We start from the raw sequence: 27982 nt of genomic DNA, 5'->3' as shown, positions 1-27982 counted from the left end.
ATATAGTAAATTACAGGGAGATTACATGGAGCTGCCAGAAAACAAGAAAGCACACCTCTTGGCATTGAGCAAGGATATACTATGGAGGTAGTCAACATGGTGCCCTCTAGACTACAACTCCCATCATCCTGAACCATTGGTCATGCTTGCAGGAGTTGATGGGAGTTCTAGTTCAATCCTTGCTGGGAAGAAACTCGGTTATATCAGAGTTCTACTTTTTCAAGTCATCATCCTATTCTGCCTTACATCATTGCAGGCCAGCAGATAATGCTTTTAAACAATTATCACCCTTATGACTCTATGTTGTATCTGCTAATAATAAGAAAGATGTGGAAGTCAACATATTCAAAGTTAACTGGGAGGCAGGCGGCTTGCTGTTTAGGGACATGGCTGCGAAATCTCGTTAATTAACACTAATATTCCAAAATAACTATGGCATCAAACGATATGGGGGGGGTTTCTTCATTTTAGATTAATAGATTAGGAATATACTTTCAAAACATAATTTGTATTTAATATGTGGGATTTAAAATGTTTTTTTTTTAAAAATTAAAATCTCATCATGCTTATAAACAAGCAATTATTTTTTTAAAATAAGATAGAGGACCTCATGTGAAATAATTAGTTACTAACTTGCATTAAAAACGTGCACTTTGATAGGAAATGATAACGGTGGTTGATATGGTATTGTGTCTCAGTGAAAAGGCACAGCACAACTCCAAATCAAAGTAGACAGCTTGGACATTTATTAATGTGACAGATTTGGGAGTTAGAGATGAGCACTGATGGAGAACAATTGCTTTCTCTCGTATGAGTGCAATCTTCAGGTAATTGAGGGTAGCCAGGATTGCCATCTGAAGCACTTAAGAGTGAACTGCAAACAGGCAAACTTGACAACTGTTTTTTTTTTAAACTAACTCTTTCCCTGCTCCTGTTGCTAGGGGACATCAGAAGACGGGAATTGCTCACAAGATTGTGTTAAGTTCCTGAAAACACAGAGCACCATATATACTTCAGTCTGAACTAGGAGAAATTAGAAAGAAATTCTTTATCCCTCTTATTCATTGCACCCATGTTGTTGAATATGCGAAGATCCCTGGCTTTGTTTATGTAGATGTATGTGAACAGCAGACACTGGATCTGCCTTCTCTGTGGTTTCCCTTCAGCAACTCTCGACAGCTGATGCCAATACAGATGCGCCATTTAAAAAAGCGACTCGTCTTGCTGGCTGTCAGATCTGCTGTAGTAGGGACTGCCAAGGAAGCCACCACTGGGAGTGTGGGGCTTTCTACGATGTAGGTGACAAGGTCTCTTGAAGCACGCATAGCCTGTGTCTCCAAAATGCTCATGCACAGGGCAGAATGAACTTAAAAAGTGGTATTTTTCATATTAAGCAATTAACAACAGCCAATTTTCTGCTTAAGAAAGGAAAAAACCAGACACACATATCTGTTTCATAACATGATAGAGGTAAATATACACTAAATATAAACACACACATGTATTATCAGTATGGAAGGTTTTGAGTTATTTTTTGAAAGTGTCAATCAGCCGTGTCACTGTTTCTTTGCTTATCATCCTTTGGCATCTGTTGTGATGAAGAAAACTCTTAACAAAAATTGTTGTCCAGAGTCATGTGGGCAGGTTGGTGCCAGATGATACCTTTTCGGGGGAAGATTTTCCTGCTTTGCGTCTTCGGACCGACATTTTTGATGGGAAGCCTGCCTGCACCTCAGGATGTCAATAGTTAAGTGAATGTTATGGAGGGCTCAGTGAACTGAAAAATGTCCTCATCAAACAACTCGTCAGACAGCTGCTCTTCGCCATCAGCGAAATAAGTTGGGAATGGTAAATTCTTGCTGTCATCTTTGTAAGCTGGTAGAGACGAATCCTTGACCTAAAACACAACAAGCGCAAGAGGGGTTGATAATGAAAAGTGGGCAAAAATTCACTTAGGATTCAAAACACAAAGCTATTGCTCAGAGCACCAGTTGGACTAACTAGATAAGGAAAGTGTAATGTGAGATGAGAACTTGGGAGGAAAGAAGTTTGTCATTAGACATAATGTGACAGAGAGGACAAGAAAAGAAAGATCAGAGAGGTAGTTGTAGAGATGTGAAAGCCTGGGGGGGAAACCTTGGAGTCGGGGCAAAACCATTTTTTAATCATTTTTCCTCCTAATAGAAACAAAATTTTTTTGAGAGCACAGAAGAAAAAAAGCCTCCTATGAAACATTTCATCTTTTATACAGAGTTAATTATTTAGATTGTTTTAAGACAACCTATAGCATTAAAGAATGACACTCAAATGATCTGCGGTCATCTGCAAATGTGGCCACTTCACTGCTCTTCATGGATGATTCATGAGCAGGTTAAAGAACATTGATCCTTATACGGATGACCAGAAGACTCCCACTTCTCAGTTTCCCCCACTGTGAGAAGTGTCCATCTATTACTATACTCTGCTTCCTGTTCTATAACTAGATATCAAGCCATAAGACGAGCTCATCTCATGGTTATTAATGTGCTCCAGAGGCATGAGCACACACAACAGAGTCTGTCTCTTGCTGTCCTTTAAGAGACAATTGGGGAAAACACTGATGAGTGGGTGCCTTGTAGGGTCTTTTATTTGTTGTGTGTCACGGGGGGGGGGGGGGAATGAGCCTGGTTATCCTTTGGATAAATGAATCTGGGGAGGGGCTCAGCTTTCCCACAATGTGTTTAATCGTGAAATGGTCAGCCTGGCTACAAGCCAATTCCTTTGATTTAATATCTGCATTAATGTCAACCAAAATAGAGAATAAAGTATTGACAAAATGTGTGTATGTATGCCAACACCATCAGTATTTCCAGGTAGACACACACAAAGATACTTGTTTTGCCATGCTCCTTGTTCTTTCTAAATTACAGCTATATCTTTAAAAAAATTAAAAAATAAAACAACAAACTAAAAAAGATCACACAGCAGGTATGTGTTTAGAAATGGGGCATAGGTATTCAACTGTTTAAAATGGGTTTTGGGTCACGGTTTTGCAAAACAGTAAATTAATGCCTTGTAGAAGCCTAGGGAAATGTACATACAAGACACTGTGCTAGTGACAGCAGAGGTCTCAAGTTTGAACAGCCACAGCTCAGCAGAACATAATCTGCAAAAATTGCTTGAGCATGTAGCAAGCTTAATGCTTAGAAGTAGGGTGAAGTCACAGACCACTTTGCAGTTTAGCAGAGCTCCAGGCTGAATCAGTACTTTGCATGAACAGTAACAAGATGCAAGACACTTATGTAGCAAAAAAAAAGTACCTTTTCCCAAAGTGAGCAAGACTGGAATCTTTTTGCCTCAGTAAAAATGTTAGATATCAAAGGGCTAGGGACACTGAATGCTGCAAGACTTCTTTGCTCTCAACTGCTCCTAGGCTAAGGGTCATGGAGGAAAAAGCACCCTGCAAGAGTGAAGAAACTGTCCCACGTGAGTTTGTGTACCCACCATTTCCCAATCCTATGGCTTACATTAATTTCCTTGTTTTAATTAGAAAACGTGCTTTAGATTTTTTTTTGGGGGGGGTATATGCCCCAATTACATTCTGAGCATAGTCAAAAGTATATGCACCACAATTTCCCGTCAAATGAGGTTACAACAGCCAGAGGCAGCACAGTCTGCAATGAAGTCCAGCATTTCCATAGCATATATCCTACATGATGAGCTCAGGTGAAGCTCCTAGTAGGAAAGATAGATGAAAAAACTCAGCCTTTGGCATGAGTGATCATGATGAAAATTGAACATAACAAACTGTAGGACAGGAGCAAAATGGCACACTATTACTCTTAATATTTTTATTCTGCTTAATCTGGCAATCGCCGCCAGAGCACGACTTCTGTTCTCATCCTGAAGCAAAGTTCTTAACCTGAGGTACTATTTCTGGGTTAGCGGAGTTTGCAACCTGAAGTGTATGTAACCCGAGGTACCACTGTAATATCATACAGCCACATTTACTTTAAGGAATCAGCACCCAGCACCATATTATTCAATGCTGTGAAATTTGATTTCAGAAGAAAATCAAATTTCTATTTTTTTTCTAGCTCGTACCACAGTACCAAATTAAAAATGATAATGTAAGAGAGAGAGAGAGAGAGAGAGAGAGAGAGAGAGAGAGAGCTATCCTGCTTGTTAACAGGCTGCTTTGCAAAGGTCTTACCTGACCAACCAGTGAAACATCACTTTGTATTCTTCTGTGACAGCTTTCAATGCTTGCCAGTATCCATTCACAATGTAAGAAAGTTTTTTTTTTTGCAATTTAAAAAGAGTTCTTTGCCCTACCTGACACCTTCCAGATGTTCTGGACTACAACATCCATCACCTCTAGCCAGTATGGCCACTTGTCGGGAATGATGGGAACTGGAGTCCAAAACATCTGGAAGGCACCAGCTTGGGGAAAAAAGCACAACACATTGATGCACATGGCACAAGGTGGAAGAAACAATAAAATCAAGGCTGACCAAAGCAGTCATTGAATTCACTGTGTTGGCACATTATCCAACAGTTCGAAGCCAAACTTACCTTTACTAAACAGTTTTTATGACCTGGAACACAACCGTGTACATAAATGATATTGTGCTTCACACTGATCCGCCACACCTGAAAGATTAAAACGACCAAATTGAAACCAAAACATTCTGTGGTGGTTTTAAAAATTACTTGCTGTGCTAACTGCAGTGTTTTTCTGCAGACTTTCATATCTTGTGGGGGAAAGAAAATACAGCTCCACATCCTCTTTACATAGCAACAGAACAGCACCATCAGCATTCCCAGACAAACTGTGCCTCACTTGTCAAGCAGGCCGGACTGCACTGAGTACTGAAGAGGCACTTTGGTACTTTGACTTGCGCCTCGACAGTGGCAGGGTCACCACCTCCGGCGATTTCAAGTCCCCTTTCCCCAGCTCCATCAGTGGCCAGTGCAGGTCAGGGAAGTCCTCTTTCTCCCCCTGCCCTGAAGCAATGCTGTTGTCAGCAGGCAAGCAAGAGGGAGAGTGGGAGGAAAGGCCCTTATTCCACCTCCATGCTAACAGCAGTGGCCGTCTCTTCATGCCTTTGTGGGTTTGCCTCTTAGATACTTAAGAAGAAAACATGATGTTTGCTATTACGTGAGGGTGATTATGCACTAGGAAGGTACTTTACCAAAGGGGCAAATAAAGGACACGCACCTCACCTTTATTGCACATTCATAAGCCTCACCTTTAGTCCCACCGTTGTTCTGAAGACGTTTCCCATCCGCCCTGGCATTTTCTTTCCCTTGAAAACCCTTGCAACCTTCTGTCTCAAAAATACGAAATACAAATTAGGCATCGACCATGGAAGTGCTTTTATATGGCATGTGAACAAGAGTAAAATAAGATAAAATAAGATTCAAAACCAAAGCAGGTATTGTGTTAATAATGTGCCATAAGTACTAGTTAAAAAACACATCTTGACACGTATGCACATTTACTTCTAAGTTTTATGGACTTGTGTCACGCTCACTATGTAGGATCCCAATAAACTGTTCAACATAGAGAGCTCATTGTTTAATGAAATGTCTACATTCACTAGAAGAAACTTTTTCTAAACACTTGTCTTTTTGTAATGACAAAGTCATAGTAACCCAGTTAGGGAAGTTTTTAATACGTGACACTTTGATGTATTTTTAATCTTTGTTGGAAGCCACCCAGAGTGGCTGGGGAAACCCAGCCAGATGGGCGGGGTACAAATAATAAATTATTATAATATTTTTATTAAAAATACTTACGCTATTGGAAATGGCTCCAGGTCGCCTGTGTGTTTTAGTCTGGCCATGGGAAGCAGGCTGACCTTTAAAACCCCATCTTCTCATGACTCCTTGGAAGCCTTTGCCAAGTCTAAAGCAGATAAGGCCAAGTCAAATCAGTTTTGAAATAACCCACTTGAAAAAGGTAATTTCCCCAATATATGGATTGCCGTTTCAGTACAAGGCACTTATAGAATGCTGTTCAGAAATGCCTCTGTATGGCAGATAGGAAGGCGCATGCGTCCTTTGCAGACTTCCCTGGGAGTAAGTCACCCTTGCAAAGAAGCCCCCTCTCGCCACAAAGATACAAGATTGCAGGCAGATGGCAGAGGACGGATGGGAAGCTGCAATTCTATGCTGCGTGTGGAGGAGGGAACTTCTTTCTCCATCAGTCCACTTGGTTTCAATGCTTCATGCAGAGAAGGAACAGAGCTCTTCCTCTCTCCTCAGCCAGCTCACTCTCCCACCTGCATTTAACTCCTGGCCACCTATGACAACCAGACTAGTGCTTAAATACAAAGTTGATGTAAGCCACATAGAACAAGACTTGCTTGCAATGTTAAAGCATGGAATCTACTTCAGGAGGATCCCGCATGCAAGTCCCAGTAGGCCAGATCACCTTTTGCAGCCTCCCAGTGAAGTAGAAGCAGAACCACAATAGAACAGCGTCCACGGTCCTATAAATCAGCTTGATGATGATACTGAAAGCCACTGAAGGGGTCTCAGCAGAATCAAAGGGTCCACACACTGCTATTGTGCAGCAGATGTCAACCAGTGATCAACAAATGAAACTCATCTCTCCAAAATCTAAGGCAGGCCTCGATCAAGCCTTTGCCAGCATGACCAATGATCAGGGATGATAAGGAGTTGAAGGCATCACGTTGACTACCCCTGGCCCGGAAACTTGAATTTTCTACAATGGAGTTAAGATCAGAACAGACGCAGGATGGTTTTGGAAAGGAGTATTTTGCAAAAGAAAAATGTGATAGTGGGCCATTGAGGATTCCAAACCTTCCAACTGAAAAACTCTTTAACTACCCAGACTAAGTTAGAGTTCAGTCCCACAGGTCTCAGTGGGGCAGGTTAGATATAAGTAACTTAAATTCAACTTTTACAGTGGTAGTAAAATGTAACAAACAATTTCAAATGATTTAATCTTAATCCAACCCATTGTTTAGAGTATGTACTCCTTTCTCCCAAGATGGGTGCAATTAATAAAATTATGTTGCCAAAACGACATTTTCTTGAGTATAAATCAATTTGCTTTAGAGGTATAGGAAATACTCAAATACAGAACAAAGGCAAAGTTGCCTATAAAACATGGTAATTTCTTTAGTTGTCAGCATAATTACCTATCATTACAGAAATATCTTATGTACATATTTCAACAGCATTTGTTTTAAGCAAAGTAGAACAGCACAAACATGTTTATTTAACCTGTAATTTTCAGACTGCTGCTCAATGGTCTATTAAGACAGAAGGTATGCAGCTGCATTTGGGCTTTAGAATTAAAAAAATGATCACTTCTGCAAGTTAGCAGAAAGCAGTTTTCAATAGGTTATACCATATAAGGCATTGTCTTTCAAGAGCTTCTTGTATGGAAAACGTTAAGGACTTTCAACACAATCATATGCAGGTTTATTCAGAAGTAAATTCCAGTTCTTGTTCTTAATTTAATTTATTACTTATTCACTTTAAGGTCCCAGGGAGCGTGATAACAATTTAACGTATAACATTAAAATAGTCTGTTGTTTTGTTTTTGTTTTTTAAAAAATACAATTACAAAAATTATTGAGAGTCCTGAAAATAGACATTTCAGCATTCAACAAAAACTATAATGAAATTGCCAGAGGAAGAAGGTAGTTTAGTTTTGAAATGTTTGATTTACTGTTAAACTACTACTGAAATGTATATAAATGAAAATAATAAATAAAATTATTATTTTTTAAAGAGGAATGTTTCCTTGCAAGAGATTCATGAACTGAAGGAAGCAAACTTCAAAGAAGACAGCTCTGTCAACTTTAATCAACTGGCATAATCCCTGGTATCGTAAGACCAAGTGTCCACTTAAACATTTCATCTGGATGGTCTGTTTTTAGTTCATTCTTGCTTTTAAAAGAAATACCATGAATTATCCTCACAGCCAAAAATAGTCCTTTCCAAGGGATAAAAATCGAAAAGCAATTTCATCACAACCATTTGTGTGTGTGTGTGCGCGCGCAGCCACACTCAGGGAGCAGTTTTTCTTTTTCTGCCTGATTTAGGCACAAGCTCCAAGTATACCACAAAAGAAAAATTCCAGTGGCTTTGGAAAACATTTCCCTAGTTTTATTTTATTTCTCTGGCTTATTAATACCTTTTGTTTTAATATTTTATTGTAAATCACTTTGTGCATTTGCCTTCAAAGTCTAATACAGTGGTACCTCGGGTTACACACGCTTCAGGTTACAGACTCCGCTAACCCAGAAATAGTGCTTCAGGTTAAGAACTTTGCTTCAGGTTGAGAACAGAAATCGTGCTCTAGTGGTGCGTCAGAAGGAGGCCCCATTAGGTAAAGTGGTGCTTCAGGTTAGGAATAGTTTCAGGTTAAGAACAGACCTCTCGAATGAATTAAATACTTAACCCGAGGTACCACTGCAACTATCTAAAATAAAGTGGTTAAAAACATCCTAGTGCAGAAATAGCAACAGGAGGAAACTTACGTTTTTGCAGTGACATCCACATATTGTCCAGGACGGAAGTGAGCAGCATACAGGGGAGTACCTGGTGGGGAAGGAAGGTAATCAAGTAAACCTATTATCATTATTCTTATTTGTTTGTACAAAGTCCAAGGCATATCAGGCATTTCTGGAGTGCTGCGATGGGCCCTGAGTGATCCATGTCAAGCAATGGTGAAGGTTGTAATTTTTAGCAATTCCCTTTGTTCCTGCAGGGGGAGGCATCAAAAATAGCCTCCCTCCATGTTCCCCTGATTGGAATACCTTCCACAAAACAAAACAAAAATATATTTATCTCTAAGAAAGCTTTTAAAAAAGGTAGCAGCCATTTCAGATAACATGACTTTCTGGGTGGGAAATGTATGGTTATAATATTGGACTTTTTACATACATAGGATTTGCTCCATTTTACCATAGGACTTCAAAACCTTGTCAATTCTGCACAATGGCTCTGATCTACCAAGAAAAAATATTGTGCAAAATTATATTCCGCGGTTCTTCATTCTGCCTAGATTACCTGGCTTAATGAGGGCATTCTCAGACACTCTAAACGTTGAAATCTTCTCCTTTGGCGGGATGCCAACGGTTCTGCACAACTCCATCATAGCTCTCCCTTTCTGTAAGAAACGCAACCAGTAACAATGAGAGAAATATTAAGAAATTAGACTGAAAATCCTCAAACGCTTCAAACAATTTAAAATATATGCTAATTGTGTGGTTTTAAGGACTTGCTTCTTGATAAAATTTAGAGAGTCTTTGTCTCATAATTGTATCGCAATGTGTGATCCTATATACAACTGCTCAAAATCTTTAGTTTTAAAGAAGTGTTTGTTATTATTTATTATTAAAATAAAATTATTATTTATTTTATTACAATGCATAATCAAGCATAGGAAAAAAATCATAGAAAGAAACTGGAGCTCAGGATGGCAGATATGTTCTCCAGCTTTCTGCCCCATTTTATCCTCACAAAAACTGTGAATTAGGTTAGGAGGAGACACACTGGTTGGCCTAAGGTCAGCCAATGAGCTTTAAGGCTGTGGGGATTTCAAACCAGGTTTCCCTTGTCTAAATCCACCTTTTATTAACTACACAAGACAAAATGTGGCCTTGTTTAGTGATACAGGAATGCCTCTGTGAAAGCCTTGGGCTTGTGTGCTACCCACTCCCCCCAAGTGCAGCCACAAGGAGTTTGGAAAGCTTTTGCTTCCGTTTTCAACTAAACACAGCTTAGTATTCTGTCTGATCCCAGACAGGCTGTGCTTATTCTAAACTATGCCCTGGTAAAACACAGCAGCTTCAAAGCCTAGTTTATGAAGGTAGCTATAGTTGAGATTAACTATAATTTAGGGCATTAAAACCGTGGCTAGAAACCAAATTTTGAAAAGTGTGTGATTATAATATGGAGACTTTTTAAATAATAACCTAATACCACAAAGTTTTACATGAAGAATAATATTTTAAAATTTGCCGAAGCATGAAGGTTCAATAAAGCACGGACAACCGCAGAGCCAGAATGAAAATGGTGAAAGAACAAAGTCTTGCAAGTTTTTAATTTTAATTCACCATACTAGAGTCTATAATCTTTAGCACAAGGATACTTCATTATTAACCAAACACATAGGAAGCATAGTTTATAAGTGGTTTATAGTGGATTAATTCTGAAATTGCCCTTGAGTCTCTCTCTCTCTCTCTCTCTCTCAACCTATCAACTAAACAGAAGTAAAATGAATGAAAACTGAAAATGCAAGAAGCCGTATTGCAGAGTGTTGTGCTTTAAATGGATTCCCCTAGAAAGCAATTTACATGACTGACAGGAGCGACACACTTGCATAATCACCATCTGTCAGGTGGTCAGTGTTGTAGAAGTTATCTGCAGTTTTCCTTTTCCCCAATGAAAGTGCCTTCCTGAACTTTCAGAGGAGTTCAAATGACAATTTTAAGGTTATACAGCAGCAAAAATGTGCCCCATCTGAAAACGCCCCCTGCTTATCATTTTGTGTGCAAACTGCATAAAATTGATAAACCTTTATAATACTGTTTTATAGACGAAGGTTAAAATACTTCTTAGTGTCACCTTCCTGAGATTCTCTCACACACAAATGACTACTATAAAAATAATTAAAATCCGGTCCTAAGAACACGTCATTACAGTAAGCTCCACAATGGTCACTGGAACTTATTTTCAAACAATGCATTTAGGATAGGAGTGTTGAGTTTCTACAATAAAACATAGCTAATTTCTTAGTCAATCCTTTGAAAACTATTATATTTAGATAGCAAATGTATTTGTCATTGGTGCAACAACTTTAAAACATGTAAAAAATTATCCTACAACACATATATACATTAAAAGAATTTATAACCAGTATTTATGGATGCTCTTTTAAAGCAGCAAGTAAAAATAAGGGGAAAGGTCTGAATGAAGATAAAATAAAGTCTTAGTAGAATTAAGATAAATACAGTGGTACCTCTGGTTACGAACGGGATCCGTTCCAGAGGCCCGGCCACATCCCGAAAACTTCATAACCAGAGGTGCCCTTCTGCGCATGCACTCGGCACAATTGAGCACTTCCGCGCATGTGCGCACGGCGAAACCCAGAAGTATACACTTCTGGGGTTGCCGCATTAGCAACCTGAGGATTATGTTACCCGAAGGTCCACTGTAATAATAATTAAAGAAATGAAAAGATAGCCACTAGAGGCAAAAGCTTTTTAGGTTGTCTCCACGTATCTGATTCCAGCTTTCTATAACATCTAACACAAGAAAGAACATTTCATCAAGACATTTGACAGGCTCAGGTAATCCTTTCAATTTCTGGAATTATTTTATTGACTATATTAAGTGTACTTAAAAATGACAGGATGCTTTAACTTATGTGTGCAGTTCACAAACATGTAAAATTTACCCAATGAGCTAGGGCACGAAACATCTATGTCCCAGTTATACTATAAACTTAGATGCACTTAGCTTTTGTAAATTTAAAGGCATAGTTTATCTCTAGACCTTGCAACAAGCAGCTGGATGCTCTAGGCATCAAAGGCATCTCCCTGCAGGAATATATCTCCTGCATATTCAGTCATTTCCAGAAGCTGTTACAGGACAGCAGTTTAGAATCTTCTGCCCACAATAAATTATTGATCTTTCAGGGTAGATACAGTGAAATGCCAATATCTGCAAGAGGCAGAGTTTTGATTCTGCATTGTAGAGCATGCTGAATGGGGACGATAGATCACAAATTATACATTGTGAGACTGGGTATGGCTGGCTGTTGCTGTTTCCTCTGAGTACCATTAATCAAATATACTACAGTATACACATACTCTATGATTCCACACATATTATTTGAAAATTAATAACTCAATTCCAAGTTAAGGCCTTGTGAGGCTTTAACCCATCTCATAATCACACACACACACACACACACACACACACACACAAAACAACCATTGTTGTTGAAACTTTTTACATCAATAAGATGGAAATTAACTTTCTATAAAACAAAAGCATTTACCGTATTTTTCGCTCTATAACACGCACCCGACCATAACACGCATGTAGTTTTTAGAGGAGGAAAACAAGAAAAAAAAATATTCTAAACGAAACAATGGATGTATGATTTTTGTGGTTCATGCTGTGACCACAGACATGTGATCTGACAGTGAGTTTGGAGTAGCCCAATGCAAAAATCCTGAGGATCCATGTGGATCCGTGCTTTGTAACCATGTTTTAAGTGGGGAGGGAAGGAAAAGCACTCAAGGGACAAGGAGCACACGTGGGGTGTGTGGAGAAGGATGCTGCTAATAATGAAGAAGAGGGGTTTAAGGGGAGAAGGCTCCTCTCCTCTCCCACTTTGCTCCTTTAAAGCAAGCAGGCTCTGCTTTTCTCCCTCCTCCTCGCTCATCCCCGGCTTAGCGAGCTGAAAAACTTTGCTGCTATTTAGCGAGCTGAGTGGGGAGGAGAGAGGGACAGAGAGCTTGCTTTAAAGGAACCAACCGGACAGGAGCTGCTTACACTTGTGTAAGCGGCTCCTGTCCTCTCCCGCTTTGCTCCTTTAAAGAAGCAGGCTCTCTGTCCCTCTCTCCTCCCCACTCAGCGGCTCTTCTCCCGCTTTGCTGTTTCAAAGCGAGCCACGGAGGAGGGAAGGAAGGGGAACCATGGATCCTCTGCTCACAACTGCAACAGATCCCCTCCGCCACCCGTAGGCATTCCCTCCATAACACGCACAGACATTTCCCCTTACTTTCTAGGAGGAAAAAAGTGAGTGTTATGGTGCAAAAAAATACGGTAATTCTGTTCCCAAATTGGAGCAAGTTTACACCTGAAGAGCTGAAGGTTTATTCCCACATATGCCCATTTTCAAAGGAATCAATGAACACTAAAGAGATCTATAAAACCTAGATATTGATTAAACTAGAGATTCAAATTTGTAAATGAGAACAGTTGCTAAAAATGAGGCAAAAAAAAGCTTAATAACAATTAACAGAAAATATGGTAGATTTACTCATTGATAGAGCACTTTCTTATATCCCACACAACATTTTCTCTGGGCATCACATGATACCCATCTGCTATAACAGCGGACTAAATAATAACAGCAATCATCATCTTCATCCCAGCGATGTTATCCTTAAAATGCTTTCCAAACAAGTCATAGCAAGCTACCGCTGGTTCAGTCACCTACTTTGGGCCAGAGTGTAAAAGACCCCACACTACCTGGAAAAGCTTTGCCGGATGCCACCAAAAAGACACAACGGGGGAAGAAAAGTACGCCTTCTTAGCTACTAGGTACTGCCTGTGCCATGTGCCCCTTACCTGGCCTGTTCCACCTGCCAAACCACATCCTCCTACTCTGAACCACAGTGATTGGGAGCCTCCTTGCTCTCCCAGCTCCTCCCCTCCCTCAATAAAAACAAACAACAACAATAACTAAAACCCCACACAAATTAAAAACAGTGGAAACAATGAATGGTTCCATGCATGGTCTGTGTCTCACTACAGATGCTCTAGACTGGCACATATCTGCTGGAATAGTTATTTACGTCCATCGTGTATGTTTTGGTATAAAGGGTGACTTGGATTTTTTTCCCCCACAGGAAGGTAGCATGCTTGCTTTCTTAAAACAGGAAATAAAAATTATTAAAAGGAGGCTGAACAGGGTGGGGGAGAATTATTCCCCCTCCATCTTTGGCAGTTCCCCCTCCCCTCCTCTCAAGCTAATAATAATAATGAAGATGATGATGATGCCTCCCTAGAAACCAAAGCCTTCTGTCTCAATTAGCCCTGTGTTTCTGTCCAAGGATAAATGGGAAAGAAGCTGCGTAGGAGCTAAAAAGCCAAGGCCTGCACATGCACACGCATGTGGGAAGAAAAGGAAGCAGAGAACTGGAGAATACATAGTACACCTAAATGAAGGGGGAAATGTTGCAATCAGGAGGGGAGAGGCCAGAAGAAGGACATGCTGTGCCTCCTTTTCCCCCTTTCCAACTGTGTGTTTAAGCAGCACCCAGCAGGACTGAATCCTCCACTCGCCTCAGCAATGCGGGTATTCCTTTAGGTACTCAGGCCTGAAGACATTAAGGGATTTACAGGTCAGCACCAACACTTTTAATTGTGCCTGGAAATTGAAATCTTTTAGGAACAGTGTTATATGGTCCTAGCAGCCACTCACAGCCATCAGTCTGACAGCCGCATTCTGGATTAGTTGTAGTTTCCTTCAAAGGCAGTCCCACATTAAGCACGTTGCAGTAGTCCAAGCGGGAGATAACCAGAGCATGTACCACTCTGGCAAGACAGGGCACAGGCTGGGAGGGTCTCAGCTGGTATAGCAGATGGAGCTGGTAGACAACCTTGACATAGAATTGACCTGTGCCTCCATGGACAGCTGAGAGTCCATAATGACTCCCAGGCTGCGCACCTGGTCCTTCAGGGGCACAGTTATCCCATTCAGGACCAGGGAATCCTCCTGCCCATGTCCCCCATGCAAAAATCCTCTGCCTTCAGAGAATGGTAAAGAGTAGGGATAAATCACATTTTCAAGAAATGACAGCAAACAGTGATGCATGCGAGCATTTTTTAAAAAAATAAAAAAGGCAGACTTTTAACTATAGAGGCACACCACACACCAAAATGCACTCTATAGAAGAAGTTGATGAAAACTGATAACTCTATCACAAAAAGCAACACAGTAGACTTACATAAAACTGTGAAACATTTCTTCCTCCAACAAGCAGAAAGGGATCTTTTCCGCCTATTTCTTCCTTCGGTATATGCTTTAATACATGGCAGTCTCTAACCTTCAAGGAAAAAGAGCCAACACAGAATGGTAAAAGTAATCTCAAAACCCGTATACATATTTTGTTGAATAATAACATCCTCATCACCATTTGTTTATTAGAGTCAACAGACCAGGAATGTATCCAAACTACACCAAAATCTTAAATAAAGGACAAATATAAAAAGTGTAACATCGTTATATAAATAATCTAATAGGGATTTGTTAATTCAACCTCAGGTAACCCTTCCAGCTTCAAGTGCTTAATTTCCTTCTTATACAAACAACAATGAATCAGTAGTCAGATGCTGTACACAGTGCAGTACTGCAACCTTTAACCTTTATAAAGGGGAACTGAAAGTCAGTGTTTATTTTTATAATTTATACCCAAGCTTTCGCCGTGAATGGCCTCAAGGTAGCTAGCAACATAGTAAACTATAATTTTAAAACCAACAACAAGATAAAGATACAGCACAGCCAACAGTTTAGAAGAATAAACATGAATAAGGACACCTTTCTATAATGTCCAGTTCCGGAGAACTGCATTAACTGCTGATGTGCACTTGTATCTGCAGGTAATCTCAGGCTATTGTTCATGGGGTGAGGGGGACAGGAGGCAGCCAGGTCTGTTTCTTAAGCCGTATTTTGTGTCTGGCTCCACCTCAATACTTATCTTGCATCCAGCTCTGATTATTGGACTTCAGGGTTCTAGCAAAACCAAACAAGAGCCAAAACAGATTTCACAAGCCCGCAAGGGGCACGGGGCGGGGGGCAAGGAAGTTCCATTGTGCTGCTACAACTAATGGAGCTGTTTAGTTAGGATAGTGCCCAGATCCTAAATATGCAATCTAGAAGAACCTATCATGGTTTTTAAAGACTAATATTTGCCTTACCTGAAGTAATGTGACAGGCACTCTTTCACCTTTCTTGGTCCACAATGGCATCATCCCCAACTTTACTGCAATAAGTCCAACTCTTTTGGAACCTGTGTTTAAAAGTGAAAGCAGTCCCTTTAACTATTTAGCCAATGGCAGCCAGGTGCTCCATACAGGTGAGCACATGGAATTTCCTCAAATGTGTGTAGTGGCTGGTGAAAGAGGGACAGAGAACTCTGCTTCCATATTGACTACAAAGAAAGAAGCTTCTAGCTGGGAACTCTTCCCTCCATTTGCTTACCAGCCTGCTTTTTACTCATAAGAGGGGTCCATCTTAGGAGTAAAAAGCAAACAAATATTTATTTTTGCATACAGGCTATGCATTTTTGGCAGCTTTGTACCAAAGCCGAGTGAATGAAAGGAACCACGGTTGCAACTTAATACTAAATGACATTTTGCAAGTGTTTCCTAATTGTGGTCCACAGACCACCAGTGGTCTACAAGCCTCATTCAGGTGATTCATGGCATGCCTGTGAAAAATGATGGGAGCATCAGCCGCAAAGGGCAAGAGCAGTGGCTGCGCCATCATTCTTAGAACCTGGCATTCTGCCCAGAAGGCAGATGGGATGGACTGGAAGTGGCAAGGCAGGGAGCTGTCCATGAAGAAAAAGTTCTGGGAAACTAAGTGTGGACAACACCTGAAAAACAAAGGGTTCAATCAAATCCACTGGAGACCCAATACCCGAGTACAGAGGGATCCCTTTGTGGCATGACAGAGCCCTTTCCCCTGTGTTATGCACATGCAGGTATTCACACAGGCACCACAAAAAGGAACAAAAGGATTGTGCATGTATTCCATATTCCCAGCCAGTATAGATTCATTTAGTCAGGGACTACAGATTTGGAACATGTGGTCCTTGGAGGTGGGTAATGAAAAAAGAAAAGGCTATCTGGAATAATAATAATAATAATAATAATAATTTTACTATTTATACCCCGCCCATCTGGTTGGGTTTCCCTGGCCACTGTGAGTGGCTTACAGCACATATAAAAACATAGTAAAACATTAAAAACTTCCTGATACAGGGCTGTCTAATAATAATAATAATTGATAGGAACTTCCCAATTCTCATAATGGCCTGGCATGCTGAATGTTTACATACATGCGCTGGGTGCAAGGGAAAATAACTCTTAGGTCCTACATGTGCTGCTTCCTTAATGGACTAGAATCCAGCTCACTGATTTTAAAAGCATTTGTGTTTTAAGGAATCCAAATACAGGCTCAAGTACTGGACATAGGTTTGCTTTTGCTTCCCAACCTGTCATATACAAACCTGGCTCCCATGGATGCAAAGGCCAGGGTTCATCTTTTAGTGGACAGAGTTTACTGGCTGTTTGAGCTTTGAATTCTTCCGCTGTATACTTCTTAAGGAACTCGAAATTCTCTTTTGAAAGGTGCTCATCCCACCATGTGGAATTGTCAGTAATATGCCTAGCTGTGACACACCACAGACCACTATCAAACAGAAGATAAAAATGGTTTAGAAAACGAAATATGCACAATAGCCTTTCCCAATTTTCCGTTCTGATACCCAGTTATCTTCAAGGTATTGCCAAGCATAAATACAGGTAGGCAAAAATAATCCCAGACTGGCAAACACCTGCAGCACATGCCCCAAAAGCAAGGACAGGAAGTATATGACTACTATATCAGTTTAAAAGATTCAAACTAAAGAGATGATTATCAATGTTGAAGGCTCTGGTTGAGATGCCAAATGCAGAATTACAAAGCATGTTGAGCAGCCTTGGCAAATAATCATGCTCTCCAGAACATTACACTAACATGTTTCACAAGCATATTAAAGGACAGCAGGATGGGAATTAACTAGAATTTTTGAATGCATTATAAGCGCTTTTATGTTAAAACTTTCCAAAGCATGTGGGCTGCGATTCAACTGACATTGCAGAAATGGAAGAATGAAGTGCACTACCCTAACTGTTGTAGGCTGATAATGAAATTGTAAGAAAGGCAGAAAGAATTGATGATGGGAACATATTTAGTAAATTGGCAAATGGGAAAGCAGCAGACTTACAAAAATATTCAAAGTTCCTTGGAGAGCATTATACAGCCAATATAATAAGCTAAATCTATGGTGCAATTTCAAGGAGAAACACTGCTTTATTAAGGTGGACAGACAGGTTCTCTTTACCTGAGGCAGCAGGCTATACTGTAATAGTTGAAGAACCCTCTACCCCAGTCACCTACAGTTGCCAGAACAATACCTTTTCATTGGCTAACAGAGAAAATGGTCCCAGGCTTAGGGCCATATAAGCAAGCCAATGTAGTTGCAAAACACCAACTGATACAATAGCATACATCTTAAGAGTTCCCTTCACACATCACAATTTAACCAAGGAAGGGAATAAAACACAGGTTTCAAAATAAGTACCAGTATATGCTAGGCCTGAGCGATATATTGATCACAGGATATATTGATACAGGATATACTGATACTGGACTAGTATGTGGGGGCAGACCGCAATGACAGCTTCACTCAGTGGTATATCGCTGGTGAAACCATCACCACTCTTGAGTCTCTCTGCCTCCAGTGCCCAGTGTGCTGAGGGAGAAACAAACTAGCTGAGAGCTGAAAGCAAAGGGACTCAAGTAGTGGCGGTTTCACCAATGATATACCACTGTTGAAACCAGCATCGCACTCTGCCCTGGCAGAGGGAGAATCAAGATGAATCGGCGAGGTCCTGATACAGCCTTTTCCTTCCTTCACTTCTTTAAACTGCTTGGGCTGAGGAGCACGCTGCTGCCCTTGCCTCAGCCAAGTACAGTGGTACCTCGGGTTACATACGCTTCAGGTTACATACGCTTCAGGTTACAGACTCCGCTATCCCAGAAATAGTGCTTCAGGTTAAGAACTTTGCTTCAGGATAAGAACAGAAATCGTGCTCCAGCGGCGCAGTGGCAGCAGGAGGCCCCATTAGCTAAAGTGGTGCTTCAGGTTAAGAACAGTTTCAGGTTAAGAACAGACCTCTGGAACGAATTAAGTACTTAACCCGAGGTACCACTGTAGTTTTATGGAGCCCCTGAACCGATACCAGCTCGCAGAAGCCAGCGGCAGGATGGGGGCTCCGTTAAAGTGCTCCCCCTCTCCAACTGAGAGAGCTCCAAGCCCACTATTGCTTGCATGCAAGTAGGATCCGGATCCGGCTGCTCTCAGCTTCCCAGCTGAGAGATCCCTGCCCCCTGCCCCCGCTTGCACTGCTTGTGAGTGACAGGGGACTTGGGGCTGGCTCCGCTGAGGGCAGAGGCTCTCTCGCCCCCAGCAGAGCTTGGCCCAGGAGCCCTGAGTCCCCTGCCAGTCATGCACAAGTGACAGGGGATTCAAGGCTGGCTCCGCTGGGGGCAGGAGCATTTCTGCCCCCCCGGCTGAGCAGCAGGCTGGGGCCAGCTATATTGGCCACAGCCTGCGAGGTGCTGGGGTGAAAGCACCTCAGCTCTCACGATGAGAACTATGGCAGTTTCACACAGCATATTGCCAGCTGGGGCCAACGCAGCTTTTTTCAACATCACAGTATATTGCCAAAGAACTATGTTTGGCTGGTGATACACCGCGATGCTGAAAACCCAGCATCGCCCAACTCTAGTACTGTATATGTTGTCATAAGAGACTTGTTTACGTGTCAGGCTCCTGAAAATCGGTCTGGTTCCCTGCTAGTAGTAATAATAAAAATATTATTATTTGTACTTTGCCCACCTGATTGGGTCACCCCAGTCACCCAGGGCAGTTTCCAACAAATATAAAAACACAGTGGGACATCAACTACTGAAAACTTCCCTATACAGAGTTGCTTTCAGACGTCTTCTAAAAGTTTTATAGCTATTTATCTCCTTGATATCTGATGGGAGGGCCTTCCACAGGGTGGTCACCACTACTGAGAAGGCCCTCTGCCTGGTTCCCTGTAACCTCACTTCTCACAGTGCAGTGACATATACAGTGATACCTCGGGTTAAGTACTTAATTCGTTCCAGAGGTCCGATCTTAACCTGAAACTGTTCTTAACCTGAAGCACCACTTTACCTAATGGGGCCTCCTGCTGCCAGAGTACTATTTCTGTTCTCATCCTGAAGCAAAGTTCTTAACCCGAGGTAATATTTCTGGGTTAGCGGAGTCTGTAACCTGAAGCGTATGTAACCCGAGGTACCACTGTATCCTTATTAACATACTGCACAGCTTTTTTCCCTTTCTCCCTTGCCCCAGTAAAACAAAGCAACCACAAAGGCACGGAGCATGGGGCAAGAGAAAAATATTAACCCCACAGCATAGATGTGCGGTGGTTGTGGTATGAAACCACCGTTTGATGCCCTGTCCACAACTTAGAAAAGTAGAGCACCACAAATTACTACAGGTGCACACCCTTTCTCTCCCCCTCTCAACATGTTGGGGAGAAAAAACCCAATATGCACTTTCGGAAAGTGAGTTTCAAGCAGTCTTTCGAAACTCCCATTGTCCTAGGCGCATTTTGCCACAGGGCATTTCATTAGCGCAAGCAGTTTCTGAACTCCTGCGCCTAAGATTTCAGATTAAACCTGCAGAGTGGAAGGAAAGGGGGAGCTTTTTTCTGCCTCCTCACTTCCAGCTCCTCTCTGAAGACCGGAGAAGAGACCCTCTTGGGAATATTAGGGGGGTGGGAAGGGGAAGGCCTGGACCATGTGAAAAAAGGAACACAATATTTTAGCTGCAGTTTGTTCATTTTCAGCTTTGTTATATATAAAAAAGGCGCGCCTAGACAGTCGACCATAACCCAGGTTCCAAGCGCCCTTTAGCTCCCAGCTTTCCTGTCTCAAGTTTCCAACACCGGTTCCAAAAAGCTTCAACGAAACTCTCCACATTTCCCCCTTGCTGCGTTTAACAGGCAGAAACCCAACAGGTAAAGCTTGGGTTCCACCCCCCCCTCAACCCCTGAGTCGTGCGGAGAGGGGAGCCCGCCTTCCCCTGTGGAACTTCTGCCTGAGGGAACGGGAGCCCCTCATTTGGGGTCACGGGGTGGGTGGGTGTCTGTGAGGGGGGAACCAGCGCCCGGCGACGGTTGAGAGCACGAACCCCGCCCCCCCCCCACGTACCCGCTCCGAATCCCCGCTCCCGAAGCCAGCAGCCGCGAGCCCAACCGACACAGCAGCCCCACGCGCGACATCACGCCCGCCGCGTTCCTCGACGGGGAGTCCGGCGGAAAACAACCCCCCCACACACCTTTCCGCCCGACACGCTCTAGAAACTTAAGTTCCGGCTACACTTGGTTCCTACCAGCCCCGCGCCGGCGCAGAAGGAAGCGGAGCTTTTTTCTAACCTCGAGGCACAGGCAGGCTAAGAAGGGGCGTTGCCTTTTCCCCCAAACGAACACCCCGCCTACGTCATGATATATATATTTACATAAACCATAGACAAAACTTCGCCGGAGGGAAGCGGCTGCTTTTGACTTTGGCGGGAAACGGGGAGGAGGCGGCGGGTGCCGCGCCACCTGCCGGCGGGATGCCGCCGTTGCAGGGGCAAATGGCCGCAGATTTATCCCGGGATTCCCATCCGGGCATAAGAGGAGTCTCTCCTCTGATTTGAGTCATCCTTTTTTAATTAAACGAAAAAGCCTCCAAGGCGTTGGTGGTCTCAAGTACAATTCTAAAAGCAGTTCTCCTTGTCCTCCACCCCTAAGGATGCTGCTGTTTGGAGGCTGTTGCTGTGCCTCTGCTCCAACAAGTGAGCAACCCAAACTGGAATTCAGGCGGGGATGAGCCTAAAGCAGAGGAGCAACAAAGCCCTTTAACCCTAGAAAATATTCACTTATATATTCATGAGTATGGATATCCTGTTTTGTAGCCTCAATAGGTTCTCAGATTCCCACAATGTACCATCAGGAACAGAAATAACATGGTGTCCGTCTGATGCCAGGAATTTACAGACACCATCTCCATTGTTGTTGTTTACTGGTGTCGTCCTCTGGCCGCTACCTCATAAACCAACAGTGCCCACTGCGGACCTAAGAATTTCACCCAGGCAAAGAAGCTTGACCAAATATGCCCCATACACCTTTTAAGTCATGAATAACTAGAATAGGTTGGTGTGGGCAGGTGGGCTTGTAAAGATCTCCAAATTCCAGAGAATAGGAACTGTTGTAAAGGTAAAGGGACCCCTGACCATTAGGTCCAGTCGTGACCAACTATGGGGTTGCGGCGCTCATATCGCTTTATTGGCCAAGGGAGCTGGCGTACAGCTTCTGGGTCATGTGGCCAGCATGACTAAGCCACTTCTGGCGAACCAGAGCAGTGCACGGAAACACTGTTTACCTTCCCACCAGAGCAGTACCTATTTATCTACTTGAACTTTGACGTGCTTTCGAACTGCTAGGTTGGCAGGAGCAGGGACCGAGCAACGGGAGCTCACCCCGTCGCGCGGATTCGAACCGCCGACCTTCTGATTGGCAAGTCCTAGGCTCTGTGGTTTAACCCACAGTGCCACCCATGTCCCAGGAACTGCTATGGACTTATCTAAAAAGCTTGCTCAATGGTCTTATGAATGTCCAGTTTGGCAGAGATTTCAATCCATGGAAGAGAAGCCACAATGGATGCCTCGTCTTCTCAAAACGAAATTGTTCTCAATTAGGAGACAACTGTTCTTCTAGTTTGAAGGTATATGCTGCTCTTCTTTTCCTTCAGGAAAGGGCCACAGAGAATCCCAAACCTCCTAGGTTGAATCTCAGCCCATGTAGGGATGGGAAAGACCTTCTGGCTGAAACCCAGAAGAGCTGTTGATGGACCAAGTAGAGATAATACTGAGCACAATGGTCCAGTGTTGTGACTTGGTATACGGCAGCTTCCCATGTAAGACTAAGGTCTTTCTTTGTGATGCTGAAGTGCAGGGGAAGTTGTATGGTGTAGCAATCAGCAATCAGATTGCGACAAGAGATTTTAACATAAAAGGCAGCCGTGTAAGTGAATGTAAGTAATGTATGAGATGAAGCGAGACAGTGTGTTCAAAGCTTAATGGACTGTGGCACGCAGGGTTTTAAAGTCAGATTTGAAATTCATTGTACTAGATGGAATGACTCAATTCAGTAAGATATTAAAGGTTTGGGTGAGGGTAAGAATGGTAAAATATGCAGATATAAGCCACAAGGGGAGGGAGGGGGAATCTCCTATCACATCTTTTGCTAGATTTCACTTAAGACTGCTCTGCCATTAGGCTGCTCAGGACAGGTCTCTCAATACATTTTGAAGCAAATCTACAGCCCTTGGCACAAATGTACCATTGTAATGTTGAAATCCTAACACACACACACAACCCCAAACTCCCTCTTCTGTCACTCAAAAGCTGAGTTATGCAGATACTTTCAAATCCAATTCAGAATAAATTTTCAGGGTTGCCTTAATTCAGGTCTCTTCTAGACATCCTGTTTATTCAGCACTCATCCTGATTTCCTGGCTAAAAGTCTACACGGAGATTGCATTTAATCTATATTGACCATTTGTACTGACTTGTTTGCAGGGAGGTTATATGACAACGAGCATTTATCCTGCATTCATCCTGATTTACTTTCAATACATTTATTCTACATGCTCCCATTAATCATTTGTTCTATGCTTTTCGGTTCATTTCTCCGTCACCTTCCCAAACTGCTTCTTTTTAAAAGTGGATTTTTGCACTGGAGTGACAGAGCTCTTTGATTTGCTCTAATTGTGCAAACCTAAATTTCCTGATATGCGCTTGAATTACAGGGTATGCTCCTGTAAAATACGCACGGTCTGCAGGTGCCCTCATGCCTCAAGATCCGGAATATAGGTAATGATCTGAAGCAGTGAACAGAGGAACAGCGGGTGACTCAGCCTCCTGACAGCTGGCTTGCTGCTGCTTACTGAAATAGACGGGAGGGTGTGCTGCAGAGGTCAGAGTGGTGCAAATGGACCAGCAGCACAGGGGAGTTGAATTGCTCTGCTGGTGTGTTTGTGCCATGCCCACCTTGCCCCATTTCATCTTCTTCCTGGTAAGCAGCAGCAACTCAGCTGTCAGGAAGTCGGGTGAACGTCCTCTCCCCACCATTCTGCCCACTACTCAACATGCCACCACCAGCTCCAAGAACAGGTTTGAGGAGAGGTGTTCATTTTTTTTCCTGCTGTCCAGAAAGAAAAGGCATTTGGGTGTATATCTGTCACTTATTACAGACCCCCCCCAAGTGTCCCTGTTTCCCAGGGACAGTCCCAGATTTACAGAAGCCATCTCTGTTTCTGATTTGATCCCAGAACATCCCGCTTTTCCTTAGGACGTCCCTATTTTCATCTGAGAAATGTTGGTGGGTAAGGAATAGGACATCCCTCTTTTCATCTGAGACATGTTCAAGAGTAAGGAATAGGAATATGGAATTTGATTGATGTTGGAGGGTATGTTATTACTTAATTTTGTTTCTGCACCCTAAAGTATCTTAGCAGTGAGTGCCCCTCTTTCACTCTGGGGAACAGACAATGGCTTTCTAGTTTGATTCCAGCCCGGTGCAAACTTGCACACATCTCTTCAGGCATTTGTGCAGCTTCCTCCAGTGCCCTTAGTCTTGCTTTTAAGAAAGAACCTTGAAGATCTCCATACTCTGATGGGAGGGCCTTCTTGGTAGTGGCGCCCACCCTGTGGAACGCCCTCCCCTCAGATGTCAAGGAAACAACTATCTGACTTTTAGGAGACATTTGAAGGCAGCCCTGTTTAGGGAAGTTTTTAATGTCTGATGTTTTATTGCTTTATCATCATCATCATCATCATCATTGATTCTGTTGGAAGCCGCCCAAATGGGTGGGGTATAAATAATAAATTATTATTATACTAAATCAGTCAAGAGCTAATTCCTTTTCTGCTGGAGAAAGAAGTATTAAATTAGCAATAGAGTGTAAAAAAATAAAACACATCCCCATTTTGTCAGTGCTTCTACTTCAGAAAGTATGTAAGAGTGGCAAATAATGAAATTACTTAACTATAATCTTAGTTTGCTTCTTCCCAGCCCGCCTCATCCCTCCCTCCTCTTTGCCTCATTGCTTAAAAGTATTTCCTTCAATCTGGGAAGTCTTTTGTGTCCAGAGTGCAAAGACAATATACTTCTGACATATCACATAGGATCTTATTCATGAGATTAAATTCTGATCTGCAACCAGGGGGAAAGAACGAACGAACCATGGGGGCAAGGATTGATGTGGAAAGGACTCCTGTGTCACGGCACACAGGCAGAACCTGCCATTATGAAACTTCAGCCCCAGAGAGTTTGTTCCAAACATGATGAGTGCGGCATATTGTGCTGAAAACTGCTGACATGTGCCATCAAAAACGAAGGTCCACGACCTTAGGTGGAATTTGGGATGCTCAGCCTTGTGTTCACGCGTTCTTACCAGCTCATCTATGTTACCATAAAGCACCAATGCTGCAGCAAGCAAAGGCTCCAGCAGCTCAGTCAGCTGCTTGTGGCTGGAAAGCCAGACAGGATGTTTGTGACTGTTGCCATGGGAACAAAGGGGCAGTCCATTCTGTACTGAGCACCGGATGTTAGCTCAGTGTGTGTGTCATATGACCCGTACTGGAAGTACATGGGTGGAGTTTCTTCTTGCTGTTGTCGAGTGCAGACATGTTTCTCTGTACTGATATGAGAGACAGAAATAAAAGATGTAAATAGTTTTCTGTCTGCTTCTTTCCCCTCCCTGGGGGACACCAAAGGGGAGAGAGGAAGAACGGTGTGTTCCTCTCACACATCTGAGAAGAATCGCCGAGACCTCGCCTGCTTATCAGCAGAGTGGAGACGTGGGGAGGTCGACAGGAATATCTGCCGGTGCCTGCGCTGTGGCACATTCCTCTGACCCAGGCAGAATTCCAACAATCTAGTAGGTAACTTCTTGTCCTAAATGCCAACTCAAATTCAGCCTCCTTTCACGCAACTTGATTATATTTTAGAAAAACCTTGGCTAGGCAGATAACCTTTCATGTTCTTCTTACAATTAATAAAAACACTTTTGTGGTATAAAAAGGCAAGACTATGGTGGAACTGGGCAGAAGTCTGCTTGTTGCTCCTCGGATGTACAGCTTAGGAAACGGAGGCCAAAAATGACACATCCAAACTCTTCCTCAGCACCTGATGGAGAAGCTACAAATGGCACACAGAAATCTCCACTGTTTTTAAAGAGACTAAACTATATTTTCTCTGGAAGCTGGTAGAGAGAAGTGAGGACTAAGTGGTGGGAGCCTGAAAGCCGCTGCATTTGGGAGAGTCGATGTGATTGAGGAAATTATTTTTCAACAATAATGCAGGTGGCCTGCACGTCAGCTAGAATCAATGGACTCAGACCTCGAGTGGCAGTCGAATTCAGAGTGGCTTAAATTAGAGGCAGAGTAACACATTGACAGTACTCAGAATACCTTGCCGGAGACCTGGGGTAATTGCCTTCTTCCCTGCCTTACTCCACCCTGCAAGCCATCGTTGCCCAACATGCGTGAGTCACACCCTGTCCTGGAGATGACACAGGGTAGCAAGCCTGTTGGTAAAATAACGTGTGTGCATCAGACAAAGATGGACAGGGTTTAATCCTGCTTGGCTTTGCGATCTGAGATCAGGGGGCTTAAAAGGGGAGGATGGGGAGACTTGCAAAGTACAAGGGATTTTGACAGTTGGGTCAAGTTTGGGAACAAAAAAAAGTTGCCCATTCCTGAGCTAAATAATAAGGGGGGAAACCACATTTCTAAAATTTGGTTGGGCACAAATTTCTTTGCAACAAGTTGGAAATTATTTAGTTGCCCTGAGGAGGAATGCAGAGGGTAAACACATAAATGGAATTCTGGGAGATTTAAAAATCATTTTTTGAATAAATAATCTCCTTACACCCTTTTGTGCATTCCCCCCCCCACCTGCTGAGATAGCTCAGCTGGTAAACCATGAGGCTCTTAATCCGACTCTACTCTAGTCTTTTCTGACTCTACAATTCTATGGTTCAAATACTCCTAGTTTTGGGCCTTCAGAAACACAGGCAGCCTCAGCGGCGTAGCGTGAGTTGTCAGCACCCGGGGCAATGCAAGTAATTTGCGCCCCCTAACCCGGGGCAAGGCAAGTAATTTGTGCCCCCCCTAACCCCTAACCTGCGAGTTGCCGCTGGCGCTGCCGCCCAAACGACGCCGCTTGCCCGGAGGAGGAGGGGGGCAGAGAGGCGAGGAAAATGCAACGGCCCAGCAGCTGCAGCAGCACCGGCGGAGGCGGGGCTGTGAGGAGGGGCTGCCTGGCGCGTCCTCCGCGGCGAGCGCTGAGAGCCGCTGCTTGCCGGGCGCCTTCAGCCCGGACGCGCGCACAGCTCGTCGGTTCCGCGAGACATGCGGCTCCGCTACAGCCTGCGCCGGAGGCTCTTCGGCGACTCCGGAGGCAGCGAGCGCGCCCCCCCCAGATGTTGCGCCCGGTGCGGCCGGCACCCCTGGCACCCCCCACGCTACGCCACTGGGCAGCCTGTGTAATAATCAGCCTTTCAGTGATCTGCTGTGTTAAAGCCATGCAGTTTAGGTTCCATAGTGTCTACATAAACCTGGCCATTGTGCATGAATGTAAAGAAACAAACAAAATGTTAATGTTACAAACATGATCAGATGTGTCCGAAACATAGTCCACCAAAATCCTGTAACAGCTAGCCATGACTATTTTTAAACATGACATGGCATGTAAGCCTACTGGCCAGTTAAGACGTATTGCAGCTGCTACAGTTTCCTGCTGTTACAGAAATTACAGTGGTGCCCCGCAAGACGAATGCCTCGCAAGACGAAAAACTCGCTAGACGAAAGGGTTTTGCGTTTTTTGAGCTGCTTCGCAAGACGAATTTCCCTATGGCCTTGCTTCGCAAGACGAAATGTCTTGCGAGTTCTTGCGAGTTTGTTTCCTTTTTCTTAAAGCCACTAAGCCGTTAATAGCCGCTAAGCAGCTAATAGCCGTGCTTCGCAAGATGAAAAAACCACAAGACGAAGAGACTCGCGGAACGGATTAATTTCGTCTTGCGAGGCACCACTGTATGTGCATATCTGGGACTTTCTACACAGTCCCCAAACTTTCAAAATATTGGCTATTTTTGAGCACATCTTTTACAAGCTGTTCTCATGTTTGTTACAGACATCTTAGACTCATGCTTGGAAGTAAATTTCCTAGAATGTTCTGGTGTGATTTTTTAAAATTTATTGTTATTATTTGAAGAATGGAAGAGTCGATGAGAATTTTTCAGCAGGCAGCTATGTGGCAAGAAATAAATAAACACAACAAC

General features: G+C 43.0%; 1 protein-coding gene across 3 annotated transcripts; it reads right to left on the bottom strand.

Moving 5' to 3' along the window:
* Nucleotides 1-723: 723 nt before the first annotated feature.
* Nucleotides 724-20934, bottom strand: LOC309515338 (large ribosomal subunit protein uL3m-like). Of its 3 annotated transcripts, none has more exons than XM_082193112.1 (10): nt 20804-20934; nt 17001-17182; nt 15685-15776; nt 14715-14813; nt 9034-9133; nt 8502-8562; nt 5782-5890; nt 5232-5309; nt 4555-4632; nt 724-1897 (listed from the first exon to the last, which is right to left on the bottom strand). In XM_082193112.1, exons 1-10 carry the CDS (start codon nt 20872-20874, stop codon nt 1748-1750), a joined length of 1020 nt encoding a protein of 339 aa, XP_082049238.1. In that variant the 5' UTR covers nt 20875-20934; the 3' UTR covers nt 724-1747. The 3 variants fall into 3 exon arrangements, with proteins under 3 accessions (XP_082049238.1, XP_082049239.1, XP_082049237.1); XM_082193113.1 differs by lacking the exon at nt 20804-20934 and adding an exon at nt 20678-20778 and having other exon boundaries at nt 17001-17184; XM_082193111.1 differs by lacking the exon at nt 20804-20934 and adding an exon at nt 20466-20621.
* Nucleotides 20935-27982: the final 7048 nt, after the last annotated feature.

Source organism: Podarcis vaucheri, assembly GCF_965113315.1.
Source record: "Podarcis vaucheri genome assembly, chromosome: 12".
Classification (NCBI taxonomy): domain Eukaryota; kingdom Metazoa; phylum Chordata; class Lepidosauria; order Squamata; family Lacertidae; genus Podarcis; species Podarcis vaucheri.
Note: the sequence above shows the minus strand (reverse complement) of the source record. Positions and strands in the feature narration are given on the sequence as shown.